The 13695-nt window shown below is 46.2% G+C and overlaps 1 protein-coding gene across 5 annotated transcripts in view; it reads right to left on the bottom strand.

The window, feature by feature from the left end:
* LOC115102614 (sterile alpha motif domain-containing protein 11-like) overlaps nucleotides 1-13695 on the bottom strand; it is a 100540-nt gene that overhangs the window by 71530 nt on the left and 15315 nt on the right. For all 5 annotated transcript variants that reach the window (XM_029622743.2, XM_029622742.2, XM_029622741.2 and 2 more), the window contains exon 3: nucleotides 9345-9520. In XM_029622743.2, coding sequence (XP_029478603.1) covers nucleotides 9345-9520 — 176 coding nt within the window. The remainder of the gene's footprint in view (nucleotides 1-9344; nucleotides 9521-13695) is intronic.

The following is a 13695-nucleotide window of genomic DNA, read 5'->3' as shown; positions in this document are numbered from 1 at the left end:
TTTGAGCTCATTGTCACGCCCTGGTCTAAGTATTTTGTGTTTTTCTTCATGTATTGGGTCAGGCCAGGGTGTGGCATGGAGTTTGTGTATTGTGGTGTGTTTTGTCTTGGGGTTTTGGTGTGTATTTTAGTGGGATTGTAGCTTAGTGGGGTGTTCTAGGAAAGTCTATGGCTGTCTGAAGTGGTTCTCAATCAGAGACAGGTGTTTATCGTTGTCTCTGATTGGGAACCATATTTAGGCAGCCATATTCTTTGGTTGTATTGTGGGTGATTGTCCTTAGTGTCTTGATGTCCTGATTATGTGTTAGTTTGCACCAGTTTAGGCTGTTTCAGTTTTCATTACGTTTATTGTTTTGTAGAGTTTGTGTTTTGATTCGTGTTACGTTGTTTTATTAAACATGGATCGAAATCTACACGCTGCATTTTGGTCCGACTCTCCTTCACCATATGAAAACCGTTACAGAATCACCCACCACAAACGGACCAAGCAGTGTGTCAACAGGCAGGAGCAGCCCAAAGAGGAGATGCATAAGAAGGATTTCTGGACATGGGAGGAGATCCTCGATGGGAGAGGACCCTGGGCTAAACCAGGGGAGTGTAGCCACCCAAAGGTGCAACAGGAGAAGAGGCAACAGAGGCAGCAACAGCAGGAGCAGCAGCAGCTACAGTGGGAGAGGTTGCACCACCTGGAGAAATGGACATGGGAGGAGGAACTGGACGGTAAAGGACCCTGGGATCAGCCTGGAGATTATTGTCGCCCCAAAGCCGAGCTGGAGGCAGCAAAAGCAGAGAGGCGGCACGGCAGAGCGGATGGAAGCCCGGGAATCAGCCCCAAAAATGTATTGGGGGGGGCTCACACGGAGTATGGCTACGCTAGGTAGGAGACCTACGCTAACTTCCTGTGGTTACCGGGGGGCTAGAGAGACCGGGCAGGCACCGTGTTATGCAGTGGTGCGCACGGTGTCCCCAGTGCGGGTGCATAGCCCGGTGCGGTATATTCCAGCTTCGCGTATCGGCCGGGCTAGATTGAGCGTCGAGCCAAATGCCATGAAGCCGGCTCTACGCATCTGGTCCCCAGTGCGTCTCCTTGGGCCGGCTTACATGGCACCAGCCTTGCGCTCGGTGTCTCCGGTTCGCCTGCATAGCCCAGTGCGGGCTATTCCACCTCGCCGCACTGGCAGGGCGACCGAGAGTATTCAACCAGGTAAGGTTGGGCAGGCTCGGTGCTCAAGAGCTCCAGTGCGCCTGCACGGTCCGGTCTATCCAGTACCACCTCCACACCCCAGTCCTCCGGTAGCAGCTCCCCGCACCAGGCTTCCTGTGCGTTTCCTCGATCCAGTACCACCGGTTCCAGCACCACGCACCAGGCCTTCAATGCGCCTCGCCTGTTCAGCGCAGCCAGAGCCTGTCTCCTCTCCTGCGCTGCCGGAGTCTCCCGCCTGTTTAGCGCAGCCAGAGCCTTCCTCCTCTACAGCGCTGCCGGAGCCTCCCGCCTGTTCAGCGCAGCCAGAGCCTGTCTCCTCTCCTGCGCTGCCGGAGTCTCCCGCCTGTTTAGCGCAGCCAGAGCCTTCCTCCTCTACAGCGCTGCCGGAGCCTCCCGCCTGTTCAGCGCAGCCAGAGCCTGTCTCCTCTCCTGCGCTGCCGGAGTCTCCCGCCTGTTTAGCGCAGCCAGAGCCTTCCTCCTCTACAGCGCTGCCGGAGCCTCCCGCCTGTTTAGCGCAGCCAGAGCCTGTCTCCTCTCCTGCGCTGCCCGAGCCTCCCGCCTGTTCAGCGCAGCCAGAGCCTGTCTCCTCTCCTGCGCTGCCGGAGTCTCCCGCCTGTTTAGCGCTGTCGGAGCCTTTCTCCTCTCCTGCGCTGCCGGAGTCGCCAGTCTGCCCAGCGCCGCCAGTCTGCCCAGCGCCGCCAGTCTGCCCAGCGCCGCCAGTCTGCCCAGCACCGCCAGTCTGCCCAGCGCCGCCAGTGCTCCCAGTCTGCCCAGCGCCGCCAGACTGCCCAGCGCCGCCAGTCTGCCCAGTCTGCCCAGCGCCGCCAGTCTCAGTCTGTCAGGATCAGTTAGATCCACCAGTCAGCCAGGATCCACCAGTCTGCCAGGATCCGCCAGAAGTGCCAGTCAGCCAGGATCCGCCAGAAGTGCCAGTCGGCCAGGATCTGCCAGTAGCACCAGTCAGCCAGGATCCGCCAGTCAGCCAGGATCTTCCGGATCCGCCAGTCAGCCAGGATCTTCCAGATCTGCCAGTCAACCAGACTCTTCCAGATCTGCCAGTCAACCAGACTCTTCCAGATCTGCCAGGATCCGCCAGTCGGCCAGGATCCGCCAGTCGGCCAGGATCCGCCAGTCGGCCAGTATCTGCCAGTTGGCCAGTATCTGCCAGTCGGCCAGTATCTGCCAGTCGGCCAGGATCTGCCAGTCGGCCAGGATCTGCTGAGACCACCAGCCAGCCAGGATCTGGTAGATCTATCTACCTGCCTGAGCTTTCTCTCACTCCCGAGCTTTCTCTCACTCCCGAGCTTTCTCTCACTCCCGAGCTTTATCTCACTCCCGAGCTTCCCCTCAGTCCCGAGCTGCCTCAGTCCCGAGCTGTCCTTCAGTCCCGATCTGCTCCTCAGTCCAGTGGGGTTCTGGGTGAGGACTACTAGGCCATGGTCGGCGGCGAGGGTGGACTATCCAGGGACGCGAGGAAGAGGGACTAAGACATTAACTGAGTGGGGTCCACGTCCCGCGCCGGAGCCGCCACCATGGACAGACGCCCACCCGGACCCTCCCTATTGATTTGAGGTGCGTTCGGGAGTCCGCACCTTAGGGGGGGGGGGGTTCTGTCACGCCCTGGTCTAAGTATTTTGTGTTTTTCTTCATGTATTGGGTCAGGCCAGGGTGTGGCATGGAGTTTTTGTATTGTGGTGTGTTTTGTCTTGGGGTTTTGGTGTGTATGTTAGTGGGATTGTAGCTTAGTGGGGTGTTCTAGGAAAGTCTATGGCTGTCTGAAGTGGTTCTCAATCAGAGGCAGGTGTTTATCGTTGTCTCTGATTGGGAACCATATTTAGGCAGCCATATTCTTTGGTTGTATTGTGGGTGATTGTCCTTAGTGTCTTGATGTCCTGATTATGTGTTAGTTTGCACCGGTTTAGGCTGTTTCGGTTTTCATTACGTTTATTGTTTTGTAGAGTTTGTTTTGATTCGTGTTACGTTGTTTTATTAAACATGGATCGAAATCTACACGCTGCAGTTTGGTCCGACTCTCCTTCACCATTAGAAAACCGTTACACTCATTTGGTTAATCTTTTGTTCAATCACCTTGGCAAACTTTTCAGATGTAAGTGGTATATTTTCAAAACTCTAAATCAGTGGTCACCAAACTACGGCCCGCGGGCCGGATACGGCCCGTCAGCACATTTGGCCCGGCCCTCTGAACAATACCAGAGACGCTATCGAATTTTTTTCCTATTTGGCCTCCAGAAAAAAAATCCTAGGCCCGGCCCTGTCAAAGAGAGAACGGAATAATGGCGAAAAGGTTAGGTAAGAGAAAAATTGATTCAGAATGCAGGGTATTTAACCTGCAGTGGACAAACAATTTTTTTTTTGTTCAATGCAAAGAAAAGGCTGTTTGTCTCATCTGTCAAGAGACAGTGGCGGTATTCAAAGAATACAATCTTCGCCGACACTATGAATCTCATCACAAAGACAAGTACGATAGCTTGCAAGGCCAAATACGAGCAGACAAACTCTCAAAGCTAAAAAGTGGACTACTATCTCAGCAGAATACATTTGTACGCCAAGCTCAGCTGAACCAGGCATCCGTTCGGGCCAGCTTTCGGGTTGCTAAACTGATAGCAAGAAGCGGTAAGCCTTTCACTGACGGAGAGTTTGTTAAGAAATGTATGGATGCTGTCGCGGAGGAGGTGTGTCCCGAGAAGAAAGATGCATTTAATGCCGTAAGTCTGTCGGCGAGTACAATCACCAGACGCGTTGAAGAAATCGGGAGTAATGTATATGCCCAGCTGCAGCAGAAGACGAAAGAATTTGACTTTTTTTCATTAGCACTGGATGAGAGCACGGACGTGCAAGACACAGCGCAACTGCTCATTTTTATTCGTGGAGTTAGCGCAAACTTTGAGATATGCGAGGAGCTGGCAGCCCTCCAAAGTCTCAAAGGGACTACAACGGGAGAGGATATTTTTGACAAAGTGTGCCAAACCATGGAGAAGTTGGACCTGGACTGGTCAAAGCTAGCTAGCATCACGACTGACGGGGCTCCTAGCATGGTGGGCGAAACTCGCGGTCTAATAGGACGCATGAACCGGGAGTTGGAAAAAAGGGGTCTCACCGCCCCGCTACGAGTCCACTGCCTAATTCACCAGCAAGCACTGTGCTGCAAAGTGTTGAAGTGGGATTTTGTAATGAAGGTTGTGGTGTTGTGCATAAACTTCATCAGAGCAAAGGGACTTAAACACAGGCAGTTCCAAGAATTCCTGTCTGAACTGGAGTCTACGCACGGAGATGTGCTGTACTACACAGAGGTCCGATGGCTGAGCCGGGGCAGAGTTTTGAGGCGTTTTTACGAGCTGCTACCCGAAATTAACGCATTTCTTCATTTAAAAGACAAAACGGTCCCAGAGCTGATCGACCCAGAATGGAAATGGCACCTCGCATTTTTAACAGACGTGACAGAAATACTTAACAGCCTTAACTTGCAGCTACAAGGCGAGGGAAACTCATTTGCGACATGTATTCACACATAAAAGCATTTGAGGTGAAATTAGCGCTGCTTTTGGAACAAGTGAAAAGCGCAACTTCGTCCATCTTCCTGCTACCCAAAACCTGTCGACAGAGAACCCAGCGGTCCCGTTCCCAGCTGAAAAGTGCGTGGAAGCACTGGAAATGCTGAAGGCGGAGTTCGGTGTGCGATTCAGTGAACTACATGTTCATGCAAAAGAAATCCGTCTTTTTCAGAACCCCTTTGTTGCCGACATTGATGAAGCCCAGCCTTCATATCAGTTTGAGTTGGCTGAGTTACAGAACTGTGATGTTCTGAAAGACGCATTCAAGCCCAACAGTCTCATTGACTTCTATGCCGCCCTCCTAAACGACACATATCCAAACATCAAAAAACACGCAATGAAAATGTCCACAGTTTTTGGCAGCACGTATATCTGCGAGAAAAACTTTTCTCGCATGAAACTGCTGAAAACGCCGATGAGATCAAGATTGACAGATGAACATTTGCATCAGTGCTTGAGACTGGCTGTAACTAGAATGGAACCTGATATTCAACTTCTCACCAGCCAGATGCAGGCCCACAGTTCACACTGATGAACATACATAGGTAAGCTCACTTTTCTGACTTGAATGAGTCATTCTGAGCATAAACAAATATAATCATAATAAAATCTACTGGGATAAAATCCATCTTTACAACCATACTGGTAGTGAAATGTATTGTGCTGTGTAGGTGCTGTATCACTTAGTTCAGTTTCTCAACCTGCTTCTTTTGTGGTTTTCACAGGGAAGTTGATGAGAGAGAGCTGCAAACAGCGGTGTCTACAAGCCTACTGGAACCTACAAAAGGATTATAAGGAAGGAACACAAGAACTTTAAGAGACTGCTCATATGTGTCAGAGAGATTCTGCTCTGACAACTGAGCTGAACTTTTATCTGTTAAGATTGTGCATGGCACGACAGAAAGTTAATGTTCCATGGCTTTTTTTTCTATGAAGAACCCAGAGAGAGTTATTTAGTTATTATTTATTTCCTGTTTTTTCTGTGAAGAACTCAGAGAGGGTTATTTAGTTATTATTTATTTCATTAATAGTGTTATTATTTGTTTCCTGACTTTTTTTCTGTAAAGAACCTGGAAAGGGTTATTTGGTTATGTGTGGCTTTCTGGAAAACAATAAATTTTTTAAGCTCCCCTACGATCGTCACACTTTTTCTGTTACAAACTGACACCTGCCCCCCATCAGAGAAGGGAAAAGTTATGTGGCCCTCACAGGAAAAAGTTTGGGGACCCCTGCTCTAAATACAAAACAATTAACTGGTAACACGTGTATTCAGGGCTCTAAATTAAAAAATGTCATTGGTAGCACTGGTACGCCCAGCAAAAAAACGTTTCACTGAAAATTGTACACTGTCTCTTTAAAAACGTAAGGTTTGTGATGAGGACGTACAAAATATCTGTCAATCATTCATTATTATGATCATTGATCTCCTGAAGAAGCTATCTCTTTTCCTTTCTTTCTGTGCCCCCAACTATTTGCATATACTGGTAGGTTGTTAGGTAGCAAGCCAAAGAGGTAACATGACTGAACAAAGTGTAAACAAATCAACACACGAGTAGTTTTAGAACAGCCCACGACATGGTTTATGACTAAAATATGGTCCTGGCGAGCCACTATAGGAAGATGGAAATGTTGCGCTGGTAATATGGGTCAGATCTTCTGACCTGGTTGGTCTAGAAGCAAGCCGTTTTCGCTGTAGTAATGGTGCGACCATGATGCTTCTGAATCTGCACTCGGAAACAACTGTACAGTGAAGTCTTATCATTACAATAATTACTATCTAGGATATTTTTTTTCTGCTCCCAAAACAAAATTCCTGCTCCTGGACCAAATTGATTGCACTTTAGACCCCTGCTTGTAATGCCCCCTATCTTATGTTTAGAACCTTTGATTGTGTATTCATTGGAGTTTAACACACATTTCACCCCTCATTCATTCATGCAAAGTTTTCCATCAAGTTTAGTCACCAATACATTAGATAATGATAGGCTCACAATTGAGTCATTTTAACTATAATTTAATTCAATAGCAAAAAATACAACATACAAATTTCAAAACTGTTCTTTTTGAAGTGCTAAATAAAAAGAATAGTAGATGGTAAATATTATGTTCCATACCGTATTTGACTAGTAACTTGACATACAATTTTTTTAAATGAATTTTTATCCAATGGCAAGTTATGAGCATGTTGAGAAATATGTCAGTGTTACAGTTTTATTATCCTTATACAGTACAAACGTAGAACAAATCATCAGACATAGGGGTATTGCATAGCAGTTGGTTGCTGTAAAAACATAGCACCGTGTTGTATACCTTTTATGCCACATAAGATTGGAAAAGATCACATTGTCTACGTGACTTGTCAACTGATACAGTATCGCCTGTCTCTCTGCTCGAAATTCATCAGCTCATAGTGTATCAATGAAATTCAGATACAGAGTGAAATATATTACTATTTATAAACTGGGTGGTTTGAGCCATGAATGCTGATTGGCTGAAAGCTGTGGTATATTTAAGCAATAAGGCCCGGGGGAGGGGGGTGGTATATGGCCAATATAAAGGCTGTTCTTATGCACTACGCGACACGGAGTGCCTGGACACAGCCCTTAGCCGTGGTATATTGGCCATATATCACAAACCCCAAAAGTGCCTTAATGCTATTATAAACTGGTTACCAACATAATTAGATCATCATACCCGTGGTATTAGGTCTGCTATACTGATTGCTGTCCGCCAATCAGCATTCAGGGCTTGAACCACCCAGTTGTAATAGACCGTATACCACGGGTATGACAAAACATTTATTTTTACATTTATTACAATTACATTGGTAATCAGTTTATAATGGCAACAAACCTTGGGGGTTTGTGGTATTTGGCCACCTCCATGTTGCTTCGTGCAGAAGAACAGCCCTTAGCTGTGGCCACCCCCTCGGGCCTTATTGCTTAAATTACAACCTAAGTATTTCAGTTCTGCGTACACGACACTATCAATTCAAATGGTAGAACATAGAGTGAATCTTTCCACTTTGTCCTATTGAAGCACACTGGCTGATGGTGAATGATGATGTAGTATTTACAGACACATCCATATATGATTTGGTTTTACCTTACAACATAAATTGATGTCAAATGAATACATTTATGAGGTAAAAATATAGAAATGTACAGTGTTCCGCAGTAATCAAACTAATACATATACGTTACCTAGATACTACATCATTTGGGTTCAGTAGTCATCAGTTTGGAGCAGATACTTAGATTGAATATGCATCCAAATTGAAAGCTTGATTTGGTGCAGTGAACAAGTGACTTTGTGAATTTGCTTGTTGTACTCAGTCAATTGAAAATGTGCTTTAGAGTTTTGAAACATTAACCATTTTGATTTTCTGTTTAGATTTTTGTGCTTAGAGTTGTGAAAATGTACCACATACTTGTGAAAATTGCACCAAAGTGATTGAAAAAACTTTAATGGGATGACCTTGCCACGACCCTAACTTTGGGTCTGTGTGTGTGTTTGTATGTGTGGGTGTGTCTATGGATGCGCGTGTGTACACGTGCAAATGCATGCATGTTTCCACATTTCTTACTGGATTATCTCATCACTTTCTACCCGGTCCAGGCATGAGTTGAAATGAGAGGGATGTAGAGCATTGGAGCCAGGAAGAAAATCCCTGGCACACAGCAATTTCACTAAGGTGAAACTACTCATGACGCCTGTTTAAGGCGACTGTCTGACTGTTATCTGAAGCTTGTCGGTAGGCTACTCAAACCTGAAACACATCGTATGGCAATGGTATTCAGTCTTCTAGCTTTTAGAAGAGATGGCTTGACAGAAGTATTTTTCACATAATGTACATGGTCTTCTGACAACAGAATCAATGCATTATCATGCTCTCATAAGCAGTGACAGCTACTACATCAGAGCATGTTTCAGCCTGTTTTGTCTCTCCTTCAAGCCCTAATTTACCATTCTAATGAGAACCTAAATAAACTCACAACGGCACGGACTGCATGTGGCTGTGTGTGTGTGCGCGTGCATGTAATGTCCACAGATGAGCTGACATTGACTTTGTGGACAGTGGAGTGCTACTCTTGCGAGTTGTGGTATCCATGTAACCCGGCAACTGTTGTCGTGTAAAAGACCACACCGTCTCTATCAGAACGTAGTGAGGGGCCTCGATGTGAATTATTTTATTGCACTCGTTTTATCCTGCACTTTACATTATTAGTATTTTGGTCCTCGCATAGTTGAATACGCTTAAGACTACTTTAATACTATTATAAAGAATATTCTTCTGTATGGGGCGGGGGGGGGGGGGTAAGCTGTGTTTCAGTGACTCACAGAGTGCAGTGTAGACTGAACAAAGACGATAAGCAAAAAAACATGAATTTCTTACATGTTAGCACATAACATGTACACTTAATGTAAGCACAGAGCTTGTACACCTCTACACCACACAAAGCCAACAACCAGAGACATGTTGGGAATGAGGGTGAATAGATACTGTAGGTGATGATTTATTTGTATTGACCAATATAAATCAGATTAAGAAGTTCTCCCAGGCCTTACCCCTTTCTCATGATACTGTAATGCAGCTCGTCTTCCTGCTTGATGTGGGCATGGTCTCCGCTCGGGCGGTCGCTACCCTCGCTGTCGTCACTGCTGAAGGCGGAGGCCAGCTCCCTCTTGGGCACGCGGTTGGGGGGCAGGGGGATGGTGCGCTTCTCTGCCAAACGACCGCGGTTCTACAACAAATGGGGAGAAGAAGCTCTTAGAAACATGTCTCTCCATTTGCCAATGGCATTTTAATGCTAACATGCTAATGCTAAGAGCCTGCTAACACAAAATATGTGCTAAATTTGCTAACACTAAGCATGTGCTAACATGCTAATGCTAAGGATGTGATAAGATGCTAATAGCTAGCGTTAGAAGCTCTCCTCCACTCTAAACAGCAATCTTTGTGTGCAGTGAACACCCTAATATTCCCAATCAGTCATACACAGAATTCAATGCAGCTGCTGTAACTGGGACATACATTTATATTAAAATGAGTGATCATTACATGAGATTAATTCATTCTACAACACATAATTTGTTCTAAACAGCATTTAGCATTATACAGAGGCAACACTAAGAACATAGAAAGTTCCCACATAGGCTCAAGCTCCATAGCAAATTCAGCTTTCATTGGTCAGTTGTACTGACAGGAATAATGAAACATACTAATATTGAGGGTATTTATGAAACACAATGCCACAGGAAAATGAACAACCACATTTAGACTGAATCAAGATGGAAACAAAGCATAAGAAAGTAAAACATTGCTATCTAATATGGGTGTCAATAAGTATTTACTTGTCTAGTGGGGAAAACAATTGAAAAATGTTGTATGTAGTACTAATATGTAGTATTTAGGAAGTTTTAGCACAAATATGATAGTACTGTTAGCCAGTAATTCAATTGAAATGGGAAACATGACAAGTGTGACCAACGATCCTGGCGATGTGTTTGAGAGAGGAAGCCATTTCTAGTGCTCTAGCCCACTAAAATGGGCTCAACCAACGAAGGCTGGACTCTAGGCTGGATTTCGACCATACAGGAAACACAGAAAAACATTTATGATCCAAAATGACATGCTGAAGAATAGGCTACATGTCCCGGCTGAGACAAGGCTGATACATGTAGGACTACTGTTCTATAGCGTTTATAACTATAGATGTGAGTAATTACATAGTACACGTTTGAATTTACATTCAACTCCCATACAGACATAATTATCGAATTTACCACAGCAATCATAATAGGGGAATCGACTAAAGAACCATAGTTTACCATTGCCAGAGTTCTGAGTGATAAGGTGGTCATGGAACGGGAGGACAGGAAATAATTCTGGTTGGTGTATTCAGTGTTTTTTTTGGCCACAAATCTCTAACGAGCAGAGCGAAAGGAAAAGAAAGGAGGAGTGTGGCCCTAAGGGGTTCTGTGAGTGAAGCTGGGCGACCTTTAATGTGACCTGAAGAGGAGGCGTTTGGGAAGAGGTCACTGCAGATTAACACGGCTCTATGGAGAGAAAAATCAGGGGATGGAGATAGAGGGAGAGGGGGGATAGAGAGAGGATGAGACAGAGAGGCAGAGGAGGGAGAATAGGAGGAAAGGAGGGAGAGAAACAGAAGAGGAAAGAAATTGAGAGAGAGAGAGAGAGAGAGAGAGAGAGAGAGAGAGAGAGAGAGAGTGAGAGAGAGAGAGTGAGGGAACTGGATTTGAGTACGAGGAGACACAGCAATGGAGAGATAAAAGGATGGGGGTGGGGGCAATACAAAACACTCTCGCAGTGCCTACATCTCCGCTCTGCTCTCCCTGACGCCTCTGAGCCCTCCAGCTATCCCTTCCACCACACGCACACCGCCTCCCTCTCTCCCTCCATCCCTCCATCCCATGAGGAGTGGCGGCATGAGTGGCAGGGGGGGGGCAGAGGCGCCTAGCCAAGAGGCAAACAGGTGCAGCCCTTCTGGAGGCTCTCAAGTGGCAGACATTAAAACTAGGGAGGGGGGGAGGAGGAGGAAAAAGATGAAAACATCCCTCAGGATGAGCAGGGCCACATAGTTCTGCGCATTCTTTCTCTTTTTCTGTCTTAACGAAATATCTTTTTTCCTTTCTTCTTTCCACAGGCAGATCTGTGGAGAGCAGTCGCTTTGTATAAGTTATTCTCAACTGTGTGAGGACAGTGGAGGAGTTGCTGCTACTTCCACTCTACTCCCTCGGACTTAGCTACTTGGACTAGAAGTATACAGCATGCTCTCTCTCAGTTGCTCTCACTGTAAGACACACACACCTTTCATATTTACACACACACCTGCTCTTGAATAATAATTCCCCTGCATGTGAAGATGGTGTTTTACTTAGCAGAAAAGCATTGTGTGCTGGTCTACTGCAATAGTCTGCACAGAGATTGTGGCTTGGTGTGTAGACAACCACCCACATGGCCCTGACATACCCAGGCCGCCAGCCCCCCTACTACCCCCCTCTGCTCCCGGAAACCCCCCTTTCCTTTCTTTAGCACCACTGGCGCAGAACTAGGGGTGGGCTCCCAACGTTTCTGGCAACACTTCCGCAGCACGGACGGCTCTCCAAAACAAAACATGAAACAATACATACCCCTGGCAGCCCACATAGGGTAAAAAGAAGAGGTACACACACACACACACACACACACACACACACACACACACACACACACACACACACACATTGAAGGCAACCTTCCTGTGCGGTCAGCCCTCAGTCAGCCATTGAAAAAAGTATCTTATAATCATTCCTCTAAAAGCACCTCTATGAATATCCCCTCCTACACATTCTGTCTGACAGTCAGGGTCCGCCAGCCAGGAAAAATATCTGTATTTCACATTTACACACAAATAACACACAACACCCACAAACAGACACACACAGACACACACACACACACACACACACACACACACACACACACACACACACACACACACACACACACACACCAATACAGTCTTAGTCAAGCATGATTCAGATGGGTTCTGTTAAATTAGAATGGCGACTTTAGTCAAGAGAGGCAACCCAAATGTTCAAACCACATGACATTTAGAATCATCATTGATTGCACCAATACCACAAGGTAATTGATTTCTGTAATGTTGCTTTAATGTTTTTGTAATATTGACAAATGTACAACCATTCAATACATATTGGGCTCTTTAACATTGTTGTGTTGACACAACAACTATCTAGGTTACCCCATCAATTGTTAATCTCTATCAACTACAACATAATGAAATGACACTTTCACAAATCAAATTAAACTCACACATAAAGATACACATCACTGATAATGACAGCATTTGAGATAACATGTGATGGTAGTATGAGAAGTGGCCATGGACCTGTCCCAAATGGCCCATATTCCCTGTATAGTCCAGAACCCTATGTGCTCTATGGGACACCAGTAACTTCAGTAGCATGGCCTCTACATTCATTAAGGATAGAAGATTTGCTTTAAATCTGCAGAAAGAAAAAGCAGTTGTTGTTGTTCTGTAAAAATCACAGGACTGTATTTAATGCCAAACAATACTGGCAAACAGAAATATTGTATTTTTAACATCAGCTAAGATCATTGAAGAAGCATTATTTTACTAAGCTTGTTCCAGACCTTAAATGAAGCCTCTGTGGAAAAGGATAGTAATGTGTTTTCTTCTCTCTGCCTTATGTCCTGAAAGGTGCAGTACCCTGCCGCTGACACACACACACACACACACACACACACACACACACACACACACACACACACACACACACACACACACACACACACACACACCAGCAGTAGCCGCCCGTGACATTCCTGCAGCTGCGGCGCTCTCTCTCTCTTGCACGCGCCCCCCCAGCGTTCTCCCTGGGGGACGAATGCCTAATGAGTCACGCGCCTGTCTGCCGTTACTTCTCAGCGTGTGTGTGCGTGTGCGTGTGTGTGCGTATGTGTGCGGAGGCGGCATGGCGGGCCGACTTGGCGCGAACATTAGCGGAGGGGGAGGGGGAGTTGAGACGACAGGGGGAGAGAGGGAGAGAGAGTGAAGGGGGAGGGAAGGGGGCCGTCATTGCCACACTCACATAGGGCCAGTGAGAAAAAAAAGAGTTAAAACCCCAGTGTGTTCGCGTGCGCTTGAGAAACACTCCACTATCCTTTTTGTTTATGCTGAGCCCCACGATCTCTTACTCACGTTCTCACCCGCTAAGACACTCTGACATTTCTATAAATTAATTCGTCTACAATTCTATACTTTAGATGTTAGAGGGGGGGATTTCAAATGATGCAACCCTTCCCACCACAAATGAATGAATCAATCAATAAAGAAGCATTCGCATTTTAGTTTCAGATAACAACCTCCTT

Source organism: Oncorhynchus nerka, linkage group LG20 (assembly GCF_034236695.1).
Source record: "Oncorhynchus nerka isolate Pitt River linkage group LG20, Oner_Uvic_2.0, whole genome shotgun sequence".
NCBI classification, from domain to species: domain Eukaryota; kingdom Metazoa; phylum Chordata; class Actinopteri; order Salmoniformes; family Salmonidae; genus Oncorhynchus; species Oncorhynchus nerka.
Note: the sequence above shows the minus strand (reverse complement) of the source record. Positions and strands in the feature narration are given on the sequence as shown.